The 25147-nt window shown below is 36.7% G+C and overlaps 1 protein-coding gene across 3 annotated transcripts in view; it reads right to left on the bottom strand.

Annotated features, from left to right (window-relative positions):
- The window catches only part of CPEB3 (cytoplasmic polyadenylation element binding protein 3), an 86523-nt gene that overhangs the window by 34029 nt on the left and 27347 nt on the right, over positions 1 to 25147 (bottom strand). For all 3 annotated transcript variants that reach the window (XM_074154226.1, XM_074154228.1, XM_074154227.1), the window contains one exon: positions 14877 to 14933. In XM_074154226.1, the coding sequence (XP_074010327.1) occupies positions 14877 to 14933 (57 nt within the window). The remainder of the gene's footprint in view (positions 1 to 14876; positions 14934 to 25147) is intronic.

Raw genomic sequence — 25147 nt, forward strand, 5'->3', positions numbered from 1 at the left:
TTGTCTATGATGAAATGAAGTTACAATGTGCTCAAATTACTTATCTTTTTAAAATATTATTATTATAATTATCAATATTAACTGTTGAGGACAGTTATCAGTATTGGTGTTCACAATGTTCTACCTAGGGCAATTCAATATAATACTCAAATGTAATACTCAATGAAAGATGTTTCATCTATGAAAAAAGTATTTTTGAAATGTGCAATGCACTAGTTAAACACTGCAGCTCTACCAGAAAAACCCAAACCTGAAAACAATCTGTTTTTTGGAACACTACACATTTTAAGTCATAAGTACGTGTCATGAAAGAGTTTTTTCATTCAGTCATCCTCCAGTTCACTGGTAATAGCTACACACTTGCAGTTATCAGCTCAAGATCATCATTTCTTTAATCTGCTATTAAAAGGGAGATGTTTTGCAAATGAAGAATATGAGATTGATTTATACGAAGCAATTGATCAAACAAATAATGTCAATACTAGTTACATCTTATCATCTTATCACAAGAGAACTAAATATGTATTTCTCCCACTATTCAGCAAACAAAACATTTAATAAATACTTTTACCTCTTCTCCGCCCATAGCTCCTGGCTGCATGTAAACACAGAAGAAAATTGTCGGTACAGCTGTCATTAGATTTAGCTCCAAAAGCAAAGAAAACATAGCTTCTACCTCTTCTCTTTTTCCCCTCCCACCAGAAAGAAGGAAAAGACATTCAAAAAGTGCAAGATGAAATTCAAACAACCCAAGACAAGAGAAAAAGTTTGAAGATGACACTGCCAGATGGGGGGGGAGGAAACACCAAGAAAAAAAAACCAAGGAACGTACCTGCTGTGCAAGTTTTATACATAGCAATGGTATTAAAAAAATCAGGCATACCAGACTTAAAGTACTACAAATAATTTAGGATTATGGTTTTAAGAGGCAATAAACATCATAAATGGTAATCCTAATTAAAATAATTAATTTTGCATTTTATTAATTAGTTGTGGAGAACATATTTTCCTATTATGTTTCAATTTAAATAATTACCCATCTGTAAATACTAAAATCCTACCAAAACAGTATGAACCTAATAGTCAAGTATGTTCAGACGAATAAAAACAGATTGACAAAACGTCTTTATAACTACCAGAATTAATACAGCATTTCAATGAGACACGCATCAGTGGCAAAATCCACTATGTTGTACAGGCACAGAAGCGCATTTCATGATATAATGAGAAATGCAAAGAGCAGCATTTTTTGATCTGAAGTTTTAGAAAACCAGAAAACAATCTGGAAAACAGTGTCTTCTACACAGGGATTCCAGTCTGTCACAACAGGTATCTGTGGTCTTCCAAGGTAATCGACTGTGGAAGGCTGGGGATTGGGTAGTTTTTCAACAGAAAGTGAGCTTAGACAATACACAGCAGACCCTTGTTTTGTGTATTTCTCTCTTAATTGCAATACTATTTGTGCTCCTCCTCCTTGCCAACCCCATCCCTTATTTCCAAAACCAACACAATGCCTCCCAGCCCCGTGCTACAAGCCCAGCTTTTAGGCACAATTCCTTTAGCTCTCCCTTACCATCCCCTTTAGCCAACTTCATCTGGTTCCCACTCCCTCCTTCTATATCCCAAGTGTCCTTAACCATAAAACATCCCATTCTTCCCATTTTTCTATTTCCATCTCCATATGCATGTCCTGAGCTGTCCCACCAAACCCCTCAACTTTCCCTACCTACTTTTCTTTGGCCAGCAATTAGATAACACATCAGTTGTGGCTAGGTAAGAACCACTCATCTCCTGACTGGTCCCATGGCTGTCACCTCCCAGTGGCCCCAGGGGCTCCCCAGAGAAAGGATGAAGCTCCTTCAACACAGGCAGTAGTAACCTCTCTTTGTCCTCAAACCCTGGAGAAACATGGTCTCAGACACCACACACCTAACGTCTTTTTTTCAAAGAACAAGGCCAGAAAACAGCAACTACACGAGTGGTTCATTAGAGGGATTAAAAAATGTCAAGGGCTATGATGAAGAAATCTTTCATAATTTACGTTTAACATAAAGACAGTAGAAGCTGTCTGTGTGAACAACTATTCAGCCACAACGATGTAGCTGATAAGCCTCGGAACAGACTCTGCTCCTTGCACAGCAAATGATCAGCAGAATTAATACTAGAGTTGGCTTTGCAGTAAGAATAAAATCAATCCTTCTTCCTTTCTAGTTACTGCTAAAGCCATATTTCATGACTTATTATGATAGCAAAGAATCACTGCCAGACCTCACATAGTGAGTCCTTGTCTTGCTGAATGCCCATACGCCAAAAAATAAGCATGTATCAAAGTACGATCGCAGAAATCTATTATGGACCTCTGTGAATTTTAGAATAACCTATTGCCACTCGCGTATTATAACACTTCTATGTTATATTGCACTGCATAACATTACTTTTATCTTATATATGCACTCATGCACGTAATCTTTATGTCCATAAAAAAGTTTTACTGAAGGTGTATTTACCATTGCCTGTATATTCTATGGGGAAAAGAGCGCAACCCACTTAAACAGGAAGACAGTCAGCCTAGTCAGCTTTCGCTGATTTAAAAACACTGCATCACATTTGAACACTCAAAGAAGGTGAAGCTTCACCACTGTTGATTGTATTTTATACATGTACACACACAATTTGAAAATGAACTCAATTTTATCCAGTGCTTACATTAAAATGTTACTTTTTCCAACAAGCTGACAGTGATTCAGCACACCAACTTAAAAATGTCAACACACATTTTATTATGTTGTTTACACAAGACGCAGAATAAGAATCTGTCTTTTGAGACAAGTTAATAAAAAATACCCGTCTTGTTCATAAGTCAAAGTTCAGAGCACAACAGATTTAATAGAAGGTTCATCAGGTAAATTTCGTAACACCTCCAGTTTGAGCAAATATTTTCAAAAATAAACAATTTAGAAATTATTCTTGAACGAAGACATTTGTGAGCCAATAATAAAATTGTTGTACTATTACAAAAAATTAAATTGCCGGTGTTATATGTCTGAAGTTACTTTCTCTCTTGGACAATTCCAACAGAAGATAAAAGAAAAGAAGCTGTGAGTTCCCAAAATTGGACCCACCATGGATGAAGCCACTCCCATATACTGGGTTTGGTGCCAAATATGAACGTCATTTTGCACAGAAAATCATCTCCTAAAAGGTTTAAAAATTCAACACACAATTCTTTCCTAGGTACCCTACAGAACATTACACTATTAATGAAAACACAGCTGCTTTAAGAAATGATGAGCGCATTTTCCCCAGGCAAAATTTTGAATTGTTGCAAGCAGCCACCGATCAGTTGTGCAACTCCCAGAACGGTCCCCACCAGGTTCCTGTTTCTCCATCCCTTCGTAACTTTCTTTAACTGACAGGCTGACAATTACACAACCACTATGTCCCAAATTGGATGTGCTCAAATACAAAGGAACAATGCATTCTTCTACCTCCTGATAACTCTCCTGAAACTATTAACTCGCCTCATCCCAGAAGCTGAGTGTATTTTTAAAAACATGAAACTGTACGTTGAGGAACAGAACTCTGAGCTTTTAACAAACAAGCAAAACAAACTCCACAAACCCCAAATCTTGCAATGCAGTTAAATAAGTTTAGTGCTAATGCTATTAGAGTTCCCCAAAGCCTGCAGTTAAGATTACCCATTGCTGTAATAAATCAAAACAACATTTCAGCTCAAATTTTAATTGCATCTCAAAGCAAGCTACATGAAACTGATGAAAAACAACTTTAAAGGCTTGCATTTTGCAAACATCTATCCAGCAGTCAAGGAAAAGGGGTCTATTGGTGGCATAAGAACACACTTGCAAAATCTACGAAGAGCCACAAAACTCTTGAGATGACATGGTTTATAGGAGCATGGTTATAACATGGTTATAAGAGGAGCATAGCTGCATGACCCACAGAAGCACACATCCTCACAAGACAGTCCTTGAGGATGCAGAAGGAAGGAGTGACCTAACAACTCTTGCCTATGGTCCTGGAAAGGCAGAGGACCAGAACATCCAGTGGTATGATGTTGATAAGAGGAAAAAAAAAATAATTATGTGGATGAGGGAAGTTACTCTGCTGCTTCAAGTTACTCTTGCTCAGTTAACATATACCCTGAAAACCAAGAACACCGCAAATCAAGCAACAGAACATTGCTTCTTATATACCAACAAGAATTTTTCAGCTCACTACTTAAGCTGGGAATAAGTTTGGGTTCGCCCTGTTGTTTGTGTTGGAAGGTTCCAACACAAAAAGGGACATTGTGTAATTTGTGTGATAAAAGCAAACCATGTAAATAAATATCAGAATTGCACAAACGATTTCTGAGAATTATTATTAGTAAGGCAGGTGTTCTGCAATTTATTTGAAAGAGATGAAACCAAATGAAAACCTACAGAAAAGAAAGGACCTGGACTAAAACACATTCGTATAAACTTAGTATATGTTAAAACATAGACATGAACCATCTAGCTCAGCTAGAATACCCGCAAGAGCTCATATGCAATGCCCTGCTAGGTGAGACGAATGAACCATCCCGACAAGCAGACAAGTATTCAGTCTTCAACAGTGACACTAGAAAGGGCACATTAGAGTGGTCGCTCTCAGTGGTCTGTATCTCTGTATTACCTTAGCATTCATAGACATTGGATGAAACACATTAGGAGGCTCACTCTCACCTGCTTCCAATACCTGCTTAAAGGCCTTTTGTTAAGAATGTTGGATGCTTTTTTGAACCTGCTGATACTATCTACTTCCACAAATTCCTGTGGCAGCCAGTTCCAAAAGTAAACTACAGAAGCACTTCCTTTTGTAGGTTTTAAAGGGATCTATGGGAAGTTTCACCAATTGCCCTGTGAGTTCTAGCTCTGTGGAACATGGTGAACAGCAGTTCTGCATTCACGAGGCATTTCAGCTTCTTTAATCTCTTGCAAACTCGGTCACAGTAGAGACAAACTATAAGAAGGAACAATTATAAGATCCAGAGAAAACTGTATTCTAGTGGTTAGCTATTCTGATAATACAAAATAAGGAAAAAGCATGGCTAACTGAAAAAGAAAAATTAAGCTTCCAAAGGAGACAGAGAAAACTGAAACAGAACAGTGAAACTGATGTTCGTTATCAGCCTCATTAGCTTTACCCAAGGCTGCAAAGAGTAAAAGTTCAAAAACCCAGTTATGTGCTGTCACTGGTTTAATTTATTTCTATGGAATAGAATTATTCCATAGGAAGGCTATAAGAACACTTTTCCCCAAAAAACGATGCATGCTTTAGGGCTTATATTGGTTTACTATTCCGGCCTCAAATCCCACCTGTAACTGGGCTGGCTGTACTCGTATAAGGCTTGCAGTAGGCACTGCTCACAATACACTTCAGTCATAGGACAACAGAAAATGAAAATCGGTGGCGCTTGGGAAAAACAGGTATCAGTGAAGAGTACACAGAAGCTCAACCTAGAAACGTGCATCATCTGACATGATTCAATTAAACGCTGACACAATGCATAAGTACAAGAAGGCATAATAATAACTTATAGTTCAATATCCCTGTGAACCAAGCCTTTGAAGTTAAGAAACACTTGCGAAAACAAAAATCATGTTACTTCATCTCCTGGAGACAACAGCTGTTAGTCATGTGAAACAATGAGTATCCACTCTAATAACTTAATCTCTAGCTAAGGGTTCGATTTTTATTGATCAGAAACTGTCGGGAAAAGTTCCCCTGGGAAGACAGCTAACTACACAAGGGAGAAAGTCAGTAGAGCAAATAACAAGCTTGACTGAAACGCCATCATCTTCTTAAAACATATTTTTTTAATGAAGCCTATCAATTACATGCTGGTATTTATTCAACATGTTACTATCACTACCATCAAGAAAGTGTTCTGTATAGAACTTGAGTATTATTCACCTACATCAAGCAGATCAAAAGCTTTCAGCAGCTTCATTATGGCTTAATTAATAACTTGCGAGAGAGAACTTTCTGGAGAACCTTTTCAAATGCATAAACCTTATTAAAAGTCTGACAACTGAAGTCTACAGACAAGCCGATGTACTTCCATTATGTTCATATAGGAGATAATATTGCCAAATTAATTTGTTGACTTGTCTTTTAAACCGGATTCTAACAGCAACATAAAACTGACAAGGTGTGAAAGACCCTCTTCACAGACTTCAGCAGAGGCATGGACAGACTCATTTGTGCTAGAGCCCAAAGACTGCATGATACTCCTTACTGGAAGAACTCTGCAAAATTAAGAAACTGAAAATACATTTATTCTCATGTTATTAAATTATGTTGGACCATGAAAATAATTTTACTGGTTAGGCAGAGCCCTTAAAATTTTTTCTTTATTTTAGATGTACTAAAATGTCTAAACCATGAGATCTTATATGCCAAATAAAACAGTGACTTACAAGTTACTGACATGATCTCTGTGAGACCTCTGATTTTTTTTTCCATTGCTTTATTATGAGATTGGGTCCACACATTTTATATGCATCAAATAGTTAGCATTTGAAGGTAATAATAAATCTGTGAATCCAGAAAACATTAACTCCAAAGAACTAGATCTACGCTCTTTCCATATCATAGCTAAGTTATTCTGATCAGATAATTTCAAATACAGAAATAAGCAACACCATTTATTTGTACTATCACATTTTATGGAAGATGTAATAGAAAGTATTCTGAAATTTTCTTCTGTTGGTACGTATCTTGTTCATGCAATAATGTGTCCACAATATCAAAAGATACACACCTCAAGGAAATCTTAAAGATAGTTCTTAAATTGACTTGAAGTGGCATTATATCTATGAAAATAAAAAAAAAGAGTGAACATGTCCTGATTTGAAATTTTGGGACTAGAAAGACTAAATAGAAGGCTAGCTGGAACCTCATTTCTAACTTGGAAAACTCATTTGTAATCTTGAAGCAGTCAGCAGTTCAGAGTAGTACTTGCTTTAGGACACTATGAGTTGTCCAATAATTTTCTAAGATCAGAAAGGAAAATATGTCAAGGTTTTCCTTTTGAATAGTGGGTCTTGAAGTTCTTATAGATCTGGAAGTTTACAAGTGAATTACAATACCAGTGAAAATTAATTAATGAACTGTGAGAAGGTGATAGAATCAAGTATAATTATGCAAAATATCTTTGCTATAACACTATCTCTGTAGCACACACCTTGAACTCACTGAAGAACTTGTTTGCTAAAGTAACAAAAAGCAAATGAACAGAATAATCTAGGAACTCTATTTTTATGTTATTGAAATACATAGACTGAGATCAATGATTTGTATGCATATAACAAGAAACACAGATGCAAGAAGTACATGCAACATAGAATTTCTATGAACTGATTCGAAGATTTCCTTTGGGTGATAATAAAATTCTGAAATGAGGCATATTAATATTGTATCTACAAAGTACTAGACTTCTTTTAAACTTTGGGCCACATATCCAAAGTTCCTTTGGGAAACATTCCTGACTTTGTGCGCTTCAGTCAATTCATTTGCTATAATCTACACAGAAAGTTTATCTACATCTTTGCGATTTAAAAGTATCTACCATTCAGCAACCTGCCTCAAATTACCCATATGGAAAAATCATAGTTGTAATTCCAGCAAGAAAAATCAAAAGTTTTCTCTTTGATCACTCTGTCAGCCCATGCTACTCTGTCTGAATCGTCAAGGTTATCTAACAAACTGTCAAAGCATTCAAGAAAATTAAAATCACTGAGTTAGAGCTAGGTAAGGAACTTTAATTAAAAGGGGGATTTTCATACAGTTGGAGCTCTATGAAAGACAGTAGCTAAAGTGGAAGCAGTTTGAGTAACAATTTGTAGCAATCAAAGTAAAAAAATTATATGCACATAAATGTAGTTTAGAATATGTTCAACATTTTTACTAAGTAAAATAGGAGCCAAGGTTAACAAGAACAATTCGCATACAAAGATAAGGCCAATGCTTGAACAAGCATCAATTTACTATTCATACACTATTTCTTGAATAACAATTTCTGGGGGTTTATCTAGATAAGAAGCAAGCTGATAAATTAACACGACGTGACAAAAGTCAGTAAATCATGTGCATAAGAGTATGGGGAAAAAAGAAGAATTATGTTTGGGAGAATAAACAAACTTGGTTCACTATATTAACTTTTGGGTTCCTTGCCACACATATGTTTGTACTGAGCTTTATGCGCACAGAAATCTATTTGCCTCCAAAGAAAGTTTTCTATATATTAATCTGTTATTTGCAGAATGCTCACCCCACTTTTTCAGGGATAGCATTTGCAATTATTTTTACTTTAGCATGTTTCAATAGTTGAGATTTAGGGGTTATTTCTCATGATGAGCAATGCAACAGATCAGCTTGTTTAAGAAAATAATGTTCTTTCTTCCCCTTTTTCTATGGCTAGAAAAGCTGTTCACAAAGAACAAGACTTCAACCCTCCAGTCTTTTTAAAGAGGTCTTGGAAAGAAAACATAATCCAAATAATTTGGATTTGGGATGAATTACTGCTCATCTAAGAGTGGTTCTAAAGGTGTTTCTCAGTTTCCACTGATGGGCTGGATGCGCAGATAGGTGCTGCAATAATTTGGTGTTATCAGCCTCAACAGTCCATTCTGGTTCACTTTTTCCCAATGCTGGCAATGCAAGCATTAAAACAAACCCCCTGATCACATACGCTGACATACACATGCAATTGAATCCCACCATTAGAAAAATACGATCTCCATGCAAGCTATATGCAGTTAAGGCCCACACATTGGACCTCAAACACTTGATCAAACATATGAACTGCATTTGATACTCAAAACTATTGTTTAAGCAGCTTAGGTCTTCCTTCCTTAGGCATATTGAGCAGCCAAGCATCTGCGCAGGAGGGAAGGCTTATCTATTCTCATCTCTTTGTTTCAGTTTAAAAAATAGATTAATGATAAAACTCATATTTCTAACAGCCAGATTGCTAGGAACTTCCTTCATATTGCTTCCAGTGTACCAAACCTAATTCTGGACTGTAGTCTCATCTCTTCTAGCATCATATAAAATGCTTGTGGAATAGCTTGGCAAATCTTGTTCTTAAAATTCCACAGAAAACAGATGGCACTCACCCACAATAAAGAGGATCACACAGATGAAAGGCAGGCACATTGGTGAGGTTGTGAGGCAGGAAAAATGGTGGGAAAAAAACCCACAAAGGTAGTAAAGAGCTACAAACTTGGATTAAAAGGAAGAAAATTTAAGAAATCTCCCTCTGCTAGAAAAAGACTTTAGCAGTCACTGATAAAAGATACTGCTTTCAGTAATGGCCAAGTGATCTCAGAAAGTGCAGATGCTAATATAAAAAAATTGAGGGGAAGAAAGAGGAAAAAGCATGTTTTACCACTCCACTGCCTTCCTTCCCTCCCCCCCCTCCCTTTTTTTTTTAATTAAACAGGTATAGAAGGGACTTTGAGATATCAGCTAGCCTGCCTCACAGTCCCCAACGCAGCATCAATGCTAACTGTTTGTACAGATTGTTCTGCAAAACTTAAAGAGGTTGTGTATGAAGTGACAGTTCGCACTGTCTGGGACTCTTATGAACCCCCCTGCCTTCGCTATGTCACACTTTACATCATTCATTTTTTCCTTCCAGTTAAATAAACTATGATGTCTTCACATTTGAATCAGGTCTAGTTTTGCAAACCTTATTAACTCTCTCAGTGTCTTCTATTCCTTCATATTATTCCTTATATGTTAATTAGCTAATAACACATTAGTAACCCAAGTTGGCAATCGGGCTAAAGAGCTCAGCAAATTCCTATAGGCAGCTACCAAACTATTAGAAGAGATTGATGCCTCTTGAAATTTAGCCGCACATTTTCCTAGAATATTCATCAGTGACCTGGACGAGGGGACTGAGTGTATCCTCAGCAAGTTTGCTGACGATACCAAACTGGGAGGGGTGGCTGACACCCCAGAGGGCCGTGCTGCCATCCAGTGAGACCTGGACAGGCTGGAGAGCTGGGCAAGGAAGAACCTCATGAGGTTCAACAGGGGAAAGTGTAGGGTCCTGCACCTGGGGAAGAAGAATGTTAGGCACCAATACAGGTTAGGTGTGGACCTGCTGGAGTCAAGTTCTGAAGAGAAAGATCTGGGGGTCCTGGTAGACAGCAAAATGACAATGAGCAAGCAGTGTGCTCTTGTGGCCAGGAAGGCCAATGGAATCTTGGGCTGCATAAGGAAGAATGTGGCTAGGAGGTTCAGGGAAGTCATTCTCCCCCTCTACTCTGCACTGGTGAGGCCACAACTGGAATACTGCATCCAGTTCTGGGCTCCCCAATTCAAGAGGGATAGGGAACTACTGGAAAGAGTCCAGCGAAGGGCAACGAGGATGATTCAAGGATTGGAGCATCTCCCTTATGAAGAAAGGCTGAGAGAGCTGGGACTCTTTAGCCTGGAGAAGAGAAGGCTGAGGGGAGACCTTATTAATGCCTATAAGTATCTCAAGGGTGGGTTGAAGTAGGAGGGAGCCAGACTCTTTTCAGTGGTTGCCAGTGAGAGGACGAGGGGCAACGGGCACAAGCTGGAACATAGGAGGTTCCACTCAAATATGAGAAGAAACTTCTTTACGGTGAGGGTGCCAGAGCCCTGGAACAGGCTGCCCAGGGACGTTGTGGAGTCCCCTTCTTTGGAGATTTTCAAGACCCGCCTGGATGCAGTCCTGAGTAACATGCTCTGACATGCTCTGGGCAATCCTGCTTCGGCAGGGGAGTTGGACTAGATGATCTTTATGGTCCCTTCCAACTCTAAAAATTCTGTGAAATTCAGTGAAATTATCACTACAAAACCCAAGCTTTTATTAGCTATTAAACTGCCAACCCAAGATTACGCAAGAGAAAAATAATTAAATAAATGTTCTATTCAGAGTGGTTCATTTCAAGGTATACCAATAGTATTGGCAGAAGATTTAAATATAAAATGCTATATGCAACTTGGTTATATCTAAACACTGTATGTGTTTGAAAACAATACATGAGAATATAGGAAGAGCCAAGTACAATAGCTCTTACAGAGACAAGGCAATTTTAAAACCAATAGAAGCATGAAAATAAAAAAATTAAATTATTTTGCTGCCGTTACATTTTCCGTCATGGCATGACGACTTCTCCACATAATTATTTTCTATATTAATGAAACAAAACCAAAATCTCTACACAAATATAAAAGGGTGCCCCAAACCCTTGCCTTAATGTATTTTTCAAATTATTTTATTCAGAACAAACAGAACTAAATGACACCATTGGAAAGAAGAAAAGACAATCAGATGGAGAGCAAACAGTACCAGACTTCACAGATGACACATTTTCACATGAGACAAGAATGAACATTAGAAGCAGATGGAACATTTGAAGCCCAACAGCAGTGAAAAGTCACTGTAAAGAGGAGCTTTAGGAAAAGCAAAAATCCAGCATTTCACAAAGGGGTTTTTCTCATTTGTTGGTTTAACTACCTCTAGTCTAAACTCTTTACAGAAGTTCATTTGGGGTCCCAGCAATACAGTTTGGTGCCTCCTTAGAATCATTAGCCCCCCCGCCCCGTTTGTTCCCTGGCCCCTTTTTCATCTGCTGTACTTCCGTCCCACTGAAGTTTATTGTGAGCTTTCTGGACTTCATAAGAAGCATTAAAGACAGCTCACTACCTAGCAAGTAGGTGACTCTGTATTCATGGTGATCATTTAGTCCTATTTATATAACTAATTAGAAAGGAGGACATAGTAACTCAAGCGAATGTCCAGTATCCCCCAAACAGAAGCAAACGGGAGTGAATATGAGCAAGAGAAGGGGATAGAGGACACCTTTGAGTTAATTTTGGCAAAGCAAAATGTTTTTTTTTTTTTTTAAGGTTTTGCTTAGTATTATAATCAGACCTTATAATTAGTATCGCAAACATCTACTAAAAGTATCATCAGAGGTTTCTCTTCAAGTTCATACATGAATTTACACAAATAATCAATAATTCAATTTATGCCATATTTCCCCTAGAAATTACAGTATCTATTGTATTTAATAATGTCCTGTAGACGAAAGTCTATAAAAAAGTGTTCTCCTGTTTAGCTCAGTATGAATGACATTACTAAAAAGTTAACAAACAGATGTCACTACTTCATTAAAAACACTATTTCAATTAGAGCTAGTAGAGACAAAAGCTATCGCTTTTTTCCTCTGCACAATGTTTCAAATCTAAATATTTGCATTTTCCTTTTTTTTAAATGCTCTTTAGGATTATGTTCAGATCTCTTTGAATTTGAACACTGCATTCCCCAGTAGAAGCCTAATTCTGATAGAGAACCTCAAGCGCCTCTACGATATAAACATGCTTATACACACATGCAACAGTTTGTGTATGTACACAAGCATAATGCCATTAATGACGAGATTCATAATAATAATGCATTTAAAAGTAATGTTTTCTATCTCACTAATTTTATTATTTCAGAACTCGGTGCTTTGGGGTGATGATGATTTATATCTTTGCACAACGATGAACAAAACGGTGGCAGTGTGATCTAACTAAACCCCGCTAAACGAAGCCCGTAACACCTTCCCTCAAACCAAACAATCCCTTCAACATTTGACAGTAGCTCCAGTCAGTCAGTCAGGAAAGCCCCCAGTTTCCAAAAGCTGTAATCAATAAATAAGAAGACCAGCTGAAGTACAGTCGAAAGTGTGGCCATAAGGGATGAGAAGGAGCTAGAGAGATGAACACCCCTCAGAAAGGTTCCCTCCTCCCTCCAGCGCCTGCAGTAAAGCTTTGCCTTGCTGTTGGCGTGAGCCTGTGTTGTCTTGCAGCTTCAAAAGACTGAATACCCTGTTAGTAAGAAATTGAGCTTTGAGTAATAAATCTTAAAGATTATTACTGTGTCTTCACAAGAAAAGAGAAAAATGCTTATGTAGCAACAACTATAAATAGAATGTGAAGGTTGGATTTGCAGATTCAGCAGTGTTTGGTTTCACAGGAATTATATATAGATATGACAAGTATTATGATTTAAAGAAGCTACATAAGTTCTCCAAATTGTTCCAAAAATTACTGTGATGAAACGTATCTTTGGGGAATTTTTATTTTATTTTACTTATGTCATTTTTTAAACCCAAACCACAATCATTCCAGCACAGGAAAGAGTATTTCTTCTTGGACTAACTTTCCTTGCTATATTTCCCATGGCAAAGGTAAAGGATCACACGGGAATGACATAGTTCTAAATGGTGTCTTTGCCTAGCAAAGAATGGGAGAAGAGATGCAGGAGAGGGAAAATATATGGAAATCTACCCAGACTTTTGATTTGCGCTGTATTTCATTCAAAAGAACAATCACTACTATTTTGCATAAATTGCAAAATGAAATAACCCTGATTTGACACAGTACAGTATATAGTATAGCTTTTTGTATCAGTTTTTCGTTCCCATCTTTTAAAAAACTCTGTAAGACTGTAAAAAATACTACTATATATTCCATAGTAACTGTCATTTTTTAAAAAATAACTCAAAATTAGAACATAATCTCCCATCTGATTACTATTGCAATCACATCATTGAAATGGCCATGTTAGAACAACAAACACATTCTGAGACCAGAATTCATGTCAAACAGCAGCAGACTGTATTTTGTACAACTTATTTACACACACGCACACTCACATGAACATTCCTCTTTTAATAAAATATTTAAAGGGAGCATTTCTCCCAGTTAATGACTTGATTTCCCATTCATAAGAAAATGGGGTACATATGCTAACTATGACAACAGAAACTCTGCTAAATATCACCTCACCATTAGCAGTGTAAAAGTAAGAAAAGAAGCGCAAGCAAAGTCTAATGGGTTCCAAAAGCTGGCATTTAAAGCCAAATGGTAAAACCCTTGCATCTCATCTGGTACAAATTTTCAGTTCTTTGCAATTACAAATTATTTTTTAATTCTGTTTGGTACTACACAAAGAGAATGCAGTTTTCAACTATATACAGTATAACTTATACAGACAGTGCAAAGGCAAAAATTTTTAGAGAAGTTAGTAAATTAACCCTAACACCTCTAATAAAACATTGTAAGCAAAACTGAACACTTCAAAATAGTTAGCATTTCTTAGGATTAGACGGACAAAAACTATGCTTTGCTTTGCATAGTTCAGTTCTGCATTATGCTTGGTGGTGCCTAACGCCCCCCCCCTCCACTATGTGATACAAGGCTGTCTTTAGAGCTTCCAGATACATTCTGGCAGGTTTTTTAATGCATATGTCCATCATTGGATTTTATTTTTTTTTTCCAACACAAACAAAAGCAGTAATTTTTCAGTGAAGTTCAGCCCCACACTTTTCCCTCATCATTTAGATGTCTAACACTCTCTCCAGTCCTGTTTACATAATGTTTTAGGGAAACCAACAAAGTAAACTCCATCAGTCAATGTAACTGCATGCAAAACTTGTAACAACTCATCCCAACAAGAAGAAATATGTCTGGAGAGATCTCAGAAATCGAAGTTACTGATTTAGCACACACCCCTACAAAAGAGGGAACAACAGAGATTGTTTTGCAATGTTAGCTATAAGCAGACATTATGAAGCTTCCAGTGGAACAAATAAAGCTGTTACAAAGCTAACATAAAGAATCACCAATTCTATCAATAAAATCAGAGATAACTGATTTATGAAAATAATTTTAAGACAGTGCACATAAATTTCTATGCAAATATTATTACACATATTTATGACTGTACAGCTACGTACACAGTAAATGTAAGAAATAATATTCAACACGACAATATTAGTCACTAGATATTAACTACTTACTATTAAGAGCCATAATATTGTCTGTTCCTGGATGATGGAAATTTATTCCCATACGCCCTGCAATGCAAATAAAAGCTATTTTAAGTGTTTTTATTTCAGAACTGAATGCATTAATATGAAAAATTGCTAAAGGGGATGAACAGTCAGGGTAGCTGAATCTTCCATCTACTGAAGACAACTTCCTGTGAATACACATTTAAGATAATCTAGCACTGTAGTACCTGTAGTGTTATGTACTTAAAATACTGCGAATCACAAAATAAACAATGAAATAATTATTTCTGAATACATCCCTTTGTCTGTACTAGGAAAGTATTACATTTACCCTTTCAAAATAAGGCAACAAAGTTCAACCTTGCCATTTATAATAGGCTTTAAATAATAAATACAGCATTACAAAAACTCCACTTAATTGGTAAAAATAAATCACTATTTTCCATAGTACGTGTGACACCAGAAGCTCTCGAATTAACAGATCATTGGAGACAGAGTGCTTACACTGGTTTTTTATTCGTCCCTAAGAATCTGCTATTGGTTACTATTTGAGATAAGATGCCGGGTTGGAGGGAGCACTGTTCTCATGGAGTACTTTGAAAAATACTTAGTCTTGACCTATAATATGGGACCATCACATACAAAAGCTTTGCCATGAAATTCAAATGAACTCTGCTAGTGCCAGTTTCCAGGAAGACAGAGAGAGGTAAAATACCACTGTTTTTCTTAGGTGAGAGTTAACAATTGAAACGTTGGCTTAAGATCTCTGATGACTTCAGGAACTGGAACTGGGAACATATTCACACATGGATACTTAGTTTCAAAGGAGACTTAGCCTACTTTTACTACCAAAACAAGAAATGAGCCAACTCTACTACTGTTCAGATTAGTTTTAGGTACTATTTAACTGAGCTGAAGTATTAAAAACTTACCCTGAAAAAACTTTGTAACAGGATTTAATTAAACCACCCTAAAACAATTTGAAAGCTGTAATTGACAGTAGTCCTCGACTGGAAAAAGATATAAAAGGATGTTTGTAGGCACATAAAAACGTATTCCAACAAAGTAATGTAAGTAACAAGTTACTTACAAGCATTGCAATCCATTTCATACGCTCTCCTATCTCCAGCTTTGTGGTTAGGCTGGGGGGGGCACAGGAGGAGGCAGTTCACCATTCTCGCTACATTGGCACCCACATACGGGAGCTCAAGACCACTCTCTATACTGAAGAGCCAGTATCACCGTTAAGTTCCTGTACTTCCGCAAAACCATGTTTTAGCAAATATGCTTTAACAAAGCAGAACTAAAGCCAATCTTCTCCATCATTTTTCGTTCCTAACAATAAGTTAAAGCCTTCTACTTCTAGTCACAGAGACTCCTGTGCTGTAATTAATATTCTTTCTGAACACACGCAACATGGAGTTTCAGTGCACTTCTGAAACTGTCACAAGCCATTTAAGAAAAGCAAATATATATCTTTTCTTCACATTACAATTTTCTCATTCTTTTAGAAAAAAAGTACCGCTACAATAAGATGGTGAAGCAAACAGCACCTCCGGAAAGAAGTGGAGGCGGAACGGTAAATAAAATTTCCATTTTTACTTTCCAACTCCTTGAGCAGAGCTTCTTAAACAGATATTCATTTACTACTTCAGATTTCCTAATTACAGACATAATTCTCCTATACATATTTTCACATTAATCTGGCACTGCAGCAACATTAAGGCTGCTATTAGTTCAGTTAGTATAAGCTTGTGCCAAAAAACTTCAGAAATTTTGCCAGATTGGCATTAATTCAATTTTCTTAACAGTGTATTAACGAGCATGAGGTTACACGTATAACTTGTAAAGAGGGAAGGTGTATATAATAATCCACACTTGTAAACTACTACTTGTAATAGAAAAAAAGAACTGCTATGAAAACCAGAGTAAAATTTGAATGCATGAGGCTTGGATGGGCCCTTCTCTTTTCCATTGCTGAAGCTGAAATTCTGCTGTTTGACCAGCTTCAGAAATAGAATCATATCTGTGACATCTGGGTTTGTTTTTTTCTTCCCTCCAGGCTGTCACTGGACCAGGTGCTGCTTGCGTGACATTTTGTCACCTGCCCTTGGCCTGCTATTTTTAAACAGTTCTTGTCAGCTATCTTTTAAGAGGAGCAGAAAATACAGAGCAACGCAAGCAGAAGGACACGTTCTCACACTAAGCTGAGCAACAGCGTAGGGTAATTCTGTGCATCCTCTATAGAAAAAAATTAATGGAATATTTTCAAAACACACTTGTATTAAAAGCATTCAAAACGGACTGGCAATGCACCAATCATCAGACAATTAGTTATCAATAATTATATAGCTTTTCATATTACCTACAACATTTTAATATCTTGCTGTTTGAAGCATATTTTTCAATTGAAAAAAGAGGCAATATGCAGATTACAAAATCACATAATTATCTAAGGAACAGCAAGAGAGCACAAAAAGGAAATTAAAAATTTATTCATTCAAAGGTGCAATGTGAAACTGTGAAATGTAATTAAGAATATGTACTTTCAAGGATGTATTTGGGTTAAACACAGAAATGACTATCAGAAAAGCATCAACTTTAAGAAAAGCACATGTATGCTGCCTGAACCTTTACAAAGTCTACAAAAGCACATATTTCTAATTATAGTTTTAAAGCAAAATCTCTGGATAAAATTTCTACTTTTCAAGAATCTTAAGCACAATAAGCAGAAACACAGAGAAGATAGAGCACAGAAGTTATGGACTCCAGCAGTTCACTGAAGTCATAAATAGGAAACCTTCCTGTAACAACAGCCCCAGTACTTGTATTCAGTGTACATCTGCCATTTTCAGTTTGCCTGTCTTGGTTTCATAACTATCTACTGAGTATATTTTCAATTTTGTGCTTTTATAACACACACACATTACTGCACTTAGGCTGCAACAATAATCACTTTTACGTAAGCCTTTTCAATTCCTAATTAAAAAAAATAAAATAATCCAGTTGTTCTTGCTCTAAGCATTTCAGAATATAAATAAGGATTTAATGATTCTTGTATAGCCCAGGCTGCTCTTTTGCATATCTTATGTCATTAAGTTCCCTAAATTCTCTCTCCTAACAGCATTTGGAGAGACTTTTCTAGCTGGACTGCCTCAGTGCTCTGCTGCATGTCCAATATCATGCTTGTCGTGGCAGAAAGCCCAAGTCCTTCTTAGAGCACATCTCAACTACGTGCATCTTCTCTTCCATATTATATTGGAAATAAAATGATATTAAATGGAATTTAATTCACCTCATTCTTTGTGGAAAAGAGTAATGATTTTGAAACAGAAATAACAGAAATAACAAACACTGGTATCAGGAAAGTTTTACCACTGTTGCAGTTCTTTGACAGTGTCTAGTCCTTTTAACCTCAACTTTAAAATCCACTATTTTTAGCAGATATTCAAGCTTATGAGCACAATATGTTTCCAACTAAGTGTAAAACTGATCTTTGATTTCATCTTTGTATATATGTGCTAGCACTATCATTATTTTCCTATGTCTGAAAGAAACACCAGTGACTAACTAGTTCCAGATCTATAACTGCTGGCTTTGCTTTACAAGATTTCTACATTCATTTTCTCTTTTTATTCATTTTCTCTTCCCAAGGGCTCTATGGTTTTTTGAACTTGACAAACCCTCATCAGCCCCTGGAAATGAACAGTCACTCAGTGAAGGATTTTTAAGATTACAGTTACCTATTCTCATCATTTTCATGTTACAATCAACATTCCAAGAAACAATGTTCATTGGTTATATATTGAGTAAAACTTCTTGCTCTGTTATACTTTACGGCTTTCACCAGTATCGACCACCTGTACCAATTCAACAATTGGTATTTGGCATAAGATTTGCTAGAAAATAGCAAAGCTGGCCTGCTTTTGACCTGTCCTGAGCTCACTGGGAATGAGAACTTCCTCTCACATAGTTCTTAAGATCATTGTTGATATCAATTACAAGTTATGACTAGAGACTCCAGCGGCAAGGTCAAAGGAAACTGGCAACAGGACTAGGTCTGCTATACTTCCTTAGTAATAATACCTCCTTTATAATTCTTATCTCTTCTATCAACTGATTTTAAAGTTGGTACCAACAAAAGGCATTACAAAACAGCAATAGTTATCTGGGTGGACAGGTAGGCAAGTAGGGTAGAGCAAAGTTTAGACACAGAACAGTGCAAAAATCGAAGACTAGTATTCCCTCAAACATCTGAAACAAGAGTTTTATTCTGACCCTTATGTATTCAGGGGTCTAGTTTACAGCACAACCCAACACTCACTTACACACGCCCCAGCTCAACCATGAGCCTTTGCTCCATTATTCCCAAATGGCCAAAAAGCATGAAGCATGTGTGTCTATACATAAGAACTTTGATCTTCATTACCTGAGAAGACCTCAGATGATTATCTTTCCTCTTCCATCCAAAATACAGATACCTGAAACTGATGCTACACTAATTCAATATATATGCCCAAAACAATTTCAAAAGCAAGAACTGTGTAAGATAGTGTCTGCATAAAGAAGTACTAAAAAAAAAAAAAGCTAACTCCCTGAAGACTTTTGTTGGGTTTCCCTCCCCCATCTCTTTTTTTTTTTTTTTTTTTTTTTTTTTTTTTTAAAGTCTATCTGCCATTTGTTAACACCCATAATTTAAACACCTACTTGGGACTTACATCTCTTTTACACATTAACATACTCGCCAGAACAGAAATACTATTGCTTGCCAGAAGGGAAATATGAAGAACTATTACTGTGTTTACATGTATATATTTTTACTGGGCAATACATATTGTGGCAATGTGAACAGAAGTGTATAATTATGGGCTATGAATATCAGTAATAAAGCTTGCTGATAGTACCTTCTTCCTACCACTGACTAAAGAAATATATGCCATCAGTAGAGAAAGTGACCTATAACAGCATATACATGAGAGCAAAATGTACTCTTCATAAGTAAATTACATTGCTCTAATAAAACACAAAGGTCTTGCATATATTTAAGTAGTGCAAACATTTTTAGCTTGAATAAAACATTAGTACTTTAAAAGCAAGTCTTGATGAACATAAAAAGAAATTTGGCTTTATGTGTAAGGGGTAGACAAGTATATGTACACATATCCATTCTACATGTTGTTCTTGAACTGTACTCAAAAGATCAATACTGGTATTCTTATTGGTGAGTTGGGTGGGAATAAAATAAATCAATATGAAAGCAGACTTTTCCATTAGCAATCTATGCTAAAATATACTAGACCCCTCAAAATAGTAGAGAAGTAAGGAAGAAAAAAAAAAAAAAAGAAAAAAGAAAAAGAGCTTTAGGTTTCTCTGAGGTCAGTCTTCAATAGTACAATGAAAAAATTGAAATAAAGAGAAGGAAAAATTGGTATCTGTATCACCACTCCTTAAACTGAACAAAGCAAACAAAAGCCACCGCACCAGTCCTGCCCAAAACAGATTCAGCAGGTCAAAGACAAGGACGTGCTGGATGCCAGCAGTAAATTGGGAACTATGATCAATCTACAGGATCATTGAAGAAATTGCTTATTTTAAGAAATATGAACCATTTAACGGTCATATTCTGTACTGCAAGAAGAATTAAAGAGTATTTTCTTAAATAAGTAGAGTTTCAAATGAAAAGGAAAGAGGGTATGTTTCCTGTAAAAGGATTAGCTTGAGTGGCCTAATGTTACACACAAATAGATGTGCAAACGCATCTGTCTGCTCATGCTGGTTTTCATGTGCATTTACAGAAAGGTGTCTGAGGAGCATCCAGACTGCAAAACACTGTTACCATGCTCTTTTTTCTAACGAAAGCATTGCAAAAAGCTCCAACTGGGTGGCACCATTTCTCGGACTGAGATGACAACATCTGTTCTATTTGCACGACCTTTGTGTTCAGCTGCTGACTGCAAACACAAATATTTTTGATCTATTCACCTTCACTTTTCTCGGGTCATGGGGCAAACTTACTGCTTTGCTTACAAAAGGCTTATCAACAATTCGGGTTGAACAAAATCTGGTGGCATGCACTGAAGTGAACTGAATATCAAGTTAGAGACTTCCATATTACGAAGTTTGTTTCCATTCTATTTTATAATAAAGCCCAAATATTAGTTATCTACAGTAACAGTAAATTTAAAATAAATATTTCCAAGGGATATGATTTCTCTCCTCAATTTTATATTTTGGTTCAGTTTCATGACCTGTCAGTAGCACATGTGCGTAGCATATGATCTAACACTGCTGAAATATTTAATTATTTAAAAATAGAACAAAGGCAGCTGCTAGTTACTACTGATCAAAATATTTTTTATAGATCAGAATGCCTCTATTTGTGTTGTAATGCAATAGTTTGACACGGATAAACATTGCAACAGTGACATATTACACCACAGACAGGAGACACTTTGATGTAGGAAAGAAATGTTTTACTAATAAGTAGCATCTACCCATAGCTATTCTGATAATTCAGTTTTGCCCTACAGCATTAGGTAGAAGCAGTATCTAAATACCAACAGGTCATAAAATACTGCAAATATATCCTTTCCTCATTAAAGCAAAACTCTCTCCCATGTTTTTATAGTGTATAATATATTTTATTGGCAACTCAGAGAATAAACAAGACAGTTCAGGAAAAAAATCTTAGAAAATATTGCACGCTTCTGTCAGATAAGGCCTGGTTACGACTGACACAGAGAACAACCACATACCCTTGGCCATATACAGTAATTCACCTTTCACTAGAAGCAGCTTAGCTATTCCTTAACTGTACTTTTTTTCCTCTTCTTTTCCCCTCCTTTTTGAGAGGAGAAAAGGATTTATGAATATTGGCTGAAAGAGAATAAAAATGTTGAAACTGATCTTGATGGCAGAGAAAGCAGGTAAGGAAGTCTGCCTGTCTTGGGAGAAAAGAAAATTAGACTTGCTTTTTAATGAATTTACGTTCTTCATATCTCAAAGCATGAAGATGGCAAACAATTTGTGAAGTTACACAGTGTCCAGACTGTGAGGACAGGAAGACAGGAACCTACAGCAGGGTACCCCTATCTGGTATTCCCTATCTGGTAGGAAAAGCTGAGAAAAATAAACCAGTTCTAGACTGAAACAGAGTAAGAGCTGACACTGAACCTTCTCCCAAGACCAGGCTCAAGATAAAATGCAACATAGATGGATAAGCTGGTAATTTATCTAAGTCCAGAAACCTCAGAGCTAGGTATCAAATCTCTCTTACAGCAAGAAACTCCCAAAAAGAACGAAGTGACCCCAGCTCTCCCAGCCGAGAGCTCCAGGCCAGCCCTGCCAATCAGACTGAGTGAGCGCACACTCAGTACCAGTAATTCAATATTGCAAGGCTGAGGATCGGCTCGTTTCTGCTGCACTAACAATCCTTCAGCCTTTCTCTTGTTCCGCACTTGAAAGCAACACTCCCCCAGGAGTCACTTAATCACATGCCCTCTCAAGGTCAAGTGGATCATGCTTTAAAAAGAGTGACCTACTTTGTTGACCTTGAAATAAACGCAATTTCCAGGCCTACAGGACAAAGTCTAATCATACCTCAGAGAAGGTACGAAGCTTCAACTAGTACAAAACGAGGATAGACTCTTCCTTTCTCACCCCTGAGCTTCTGCACTGCCTCCCCTCAACAATGCAGAGCATGAGGAACTTATACTCCAAAATGAGAAGCAAATATCACAGAACCATTTCAATTTGGTCTTTCCATCAGAATCTTTTATGGTTAACCCTTCCATCCCCATTCTAATCTATACGAGATTATTTTTTGTTTCAAATATCTGCTGGGATATGAGGGGACACATGTGCCAAGAAGGGCTATTTTCCAAGCAAAGTTTCAAACTTTAGATAAACCACCTGCAGTATTTTACTAATGAATACATATACAGACAGAGCTTCTAAAAATACACATTTGCTGAAGACTTTGCTGCCAGGGGCAGGCTGAAACGATCCTGAAATAGCTGCACCGGCTTTGTGACATGGATTGGAGGCTCCAAGACATGTAAAGCTTTTCTAGAATTAAATCCTTCCGTGGTTTCAAAATCAGAGGCTTTTGATACTCATCTTTTCACTCACTCCATTTAAAAATTTGGATAGTAAGAATAAGGCCAACAGACACCTAAGCGCTGTTAGCTAAAAGTGTTTGAGACAAGAAGGCTCGATTGCCAAAAGGTGAACAAGTTAACAAGTCATTTGAAAGCCATCTCATTTTTCTTTGTCTGTTTTTTAAACTAGGATTTTTGTGGTTATTTGACTTCCTGTCTACATAAGAAAAAGCTGCACAAAACCTAAGAGAGGATAGTCACAGATGCCAGAGGAAGGGGAGACTTAAAAGGAAAAAACACACACAGTTTTACTATGAAAGACAGAGGTGAAATAAAAATGAAGTAGCTCTGAGATTTGGTTAAGTTAGTAAGATTCCAGAAAGAGCAGTTGAAATTTTGCACAAGAGACATTCACACAGGAATGTCTAAGAGGAACTGAAAAATCAAGCTGAAGTACATAACGAACATATTCAAAAACCTTCAAGGTGTACGTAACAATGACTTAAGAAACAAGCAAAAGCAAGCGGAGTCGGTCACTAACTTTCTCAAGGTGATTACAGACTAAAACATGCTACTTCAAGGGGTAAAGCCAGAGGAGAGAGGGATAAATAAGAAAAAAAAGGAAGTGAGCTTAGAAGACAAGATTAAGTGAAATCTGAAGAAGGTGCAGAGAAGGATAGCAGTTGAAAGTCTTCTGCATCTTTGATAGAGGAAAAGCAGAAAGTTGGAGGTACAGGGGAAGAGTCAACACCATTTTTCACAGAAAAGGCAACAACAAAAATACCATAGGAAAATGATTTGAGGAGTGGATCAGTGTTTGTAGAAAAATAAGTTAGGTTTTTATGAAAAGGATTCAGTTAAAATAGTAACATAGATCTGTTTAACACAGATTAAAACAACACTTCTTGGAAGGGAGAATGAACATGTCCCGAAACAGCCACTCCTATGAAAATGGCCAGTCACGCTGCATGGGGCAAAAAGAGGAGTCAGTGCAGGCTGGGTCAGGCCAGGGCTGGAGGTCAGCGGAGTAAGCCCTCCAGCTAGAGGGAGGGGGAAAAGAAAGCAACACAGGGAATTAACTGTATCAATGGGAAAAAAACAGCTGGGTAGATACAGAGAGAGATAACTAATAGTAATCAAGACTTCTCCAACAGTCACTGGACTGGAAGCGAAGTTACAAGGCAGGAAGGCCAAAACATGGAGTGAGAAAAAGAGCACATCCAGTAGGTGACCGAAACGTTTGTTAGAGAAAAAGTAAAGCTAACAGTCTCACTGGCGAATGGAAAAGATCAATTCAAATTTTACAATTAATACCCAACTCTTTGGTTTTACTTTTTGAGCAGAAGGAAATAGTTCCTACTGCTTTCAAGTGTCCATTTAAACTAGCCAATCACCTACATAAATTGATGACCTAGTAGAGATGAAAGTGTTAAGTTTGTTTTGGAAGGGATACTTTTGTTGAAAAGCATGAAGATGCTTAATGAAACCAAGAATTTCATTTCTACCTCATGCAAAACACCAAAATTAAACAGCATTATGACTCAGATGCAGCTGCAGAATACGCCACTTGCAACACTTACATAAACTAGCTCAGCTAGTACTGGAAACTTTTCTCGATAGAATGACCCAACAACACAAAAGAATGAAAGATTTGTACCCATTATTATTTTATGTGCTAGTACTCTGATTAAAAAACATTTTTAAATGGTTATAAAGAGATAATAATAAAACTATAAGCAAAATTGTACGTATTAAAGTATTTTTCTGGAGTAATAGAATTTCTTTCTATTCTAGAATCCAACTTTCTCATTTTTTCCATGCTGAGGTCCATATGGAAATTCAGTCTTTAAAAAAATTAGTCTCAATTTGTATATTTAAATAAATACTGATTTAAAAAACCCCTGAGTTTTAGCTAGATTATAGGACATCTAATAAGATACAATAAATACTTAACAGCAATTTGGATTTTTTTTTTTTTTTTTTAAACACCAGCCATATGAAATATATATCCAGCAGAAACCTCAATTTTGTTGAGCTTGGTTCTTATAAGTTTTAGGTTAACACTTATTTTGGAGCACTATGGTAGAATAGATGAGAGACAGTATTTCTTGCCATCTTAGACAGCTGAATAATATTTAAAGACACATGAAAGCTATAGCACAGCAAATTTCAAGATAA

This window comes from Numenius arquata, chromosome 10 (assembly GCF_964106895.1).
Source record: "Numenius arquata chromosome 10, bNumArq3.hap1.1, whole genome shotgun sequence".
NCBI lineage: Eukaryota > Metazoa > Chordata > Aves > Charadriiformes > Scolopacidae > Numenius > Numenius arquata.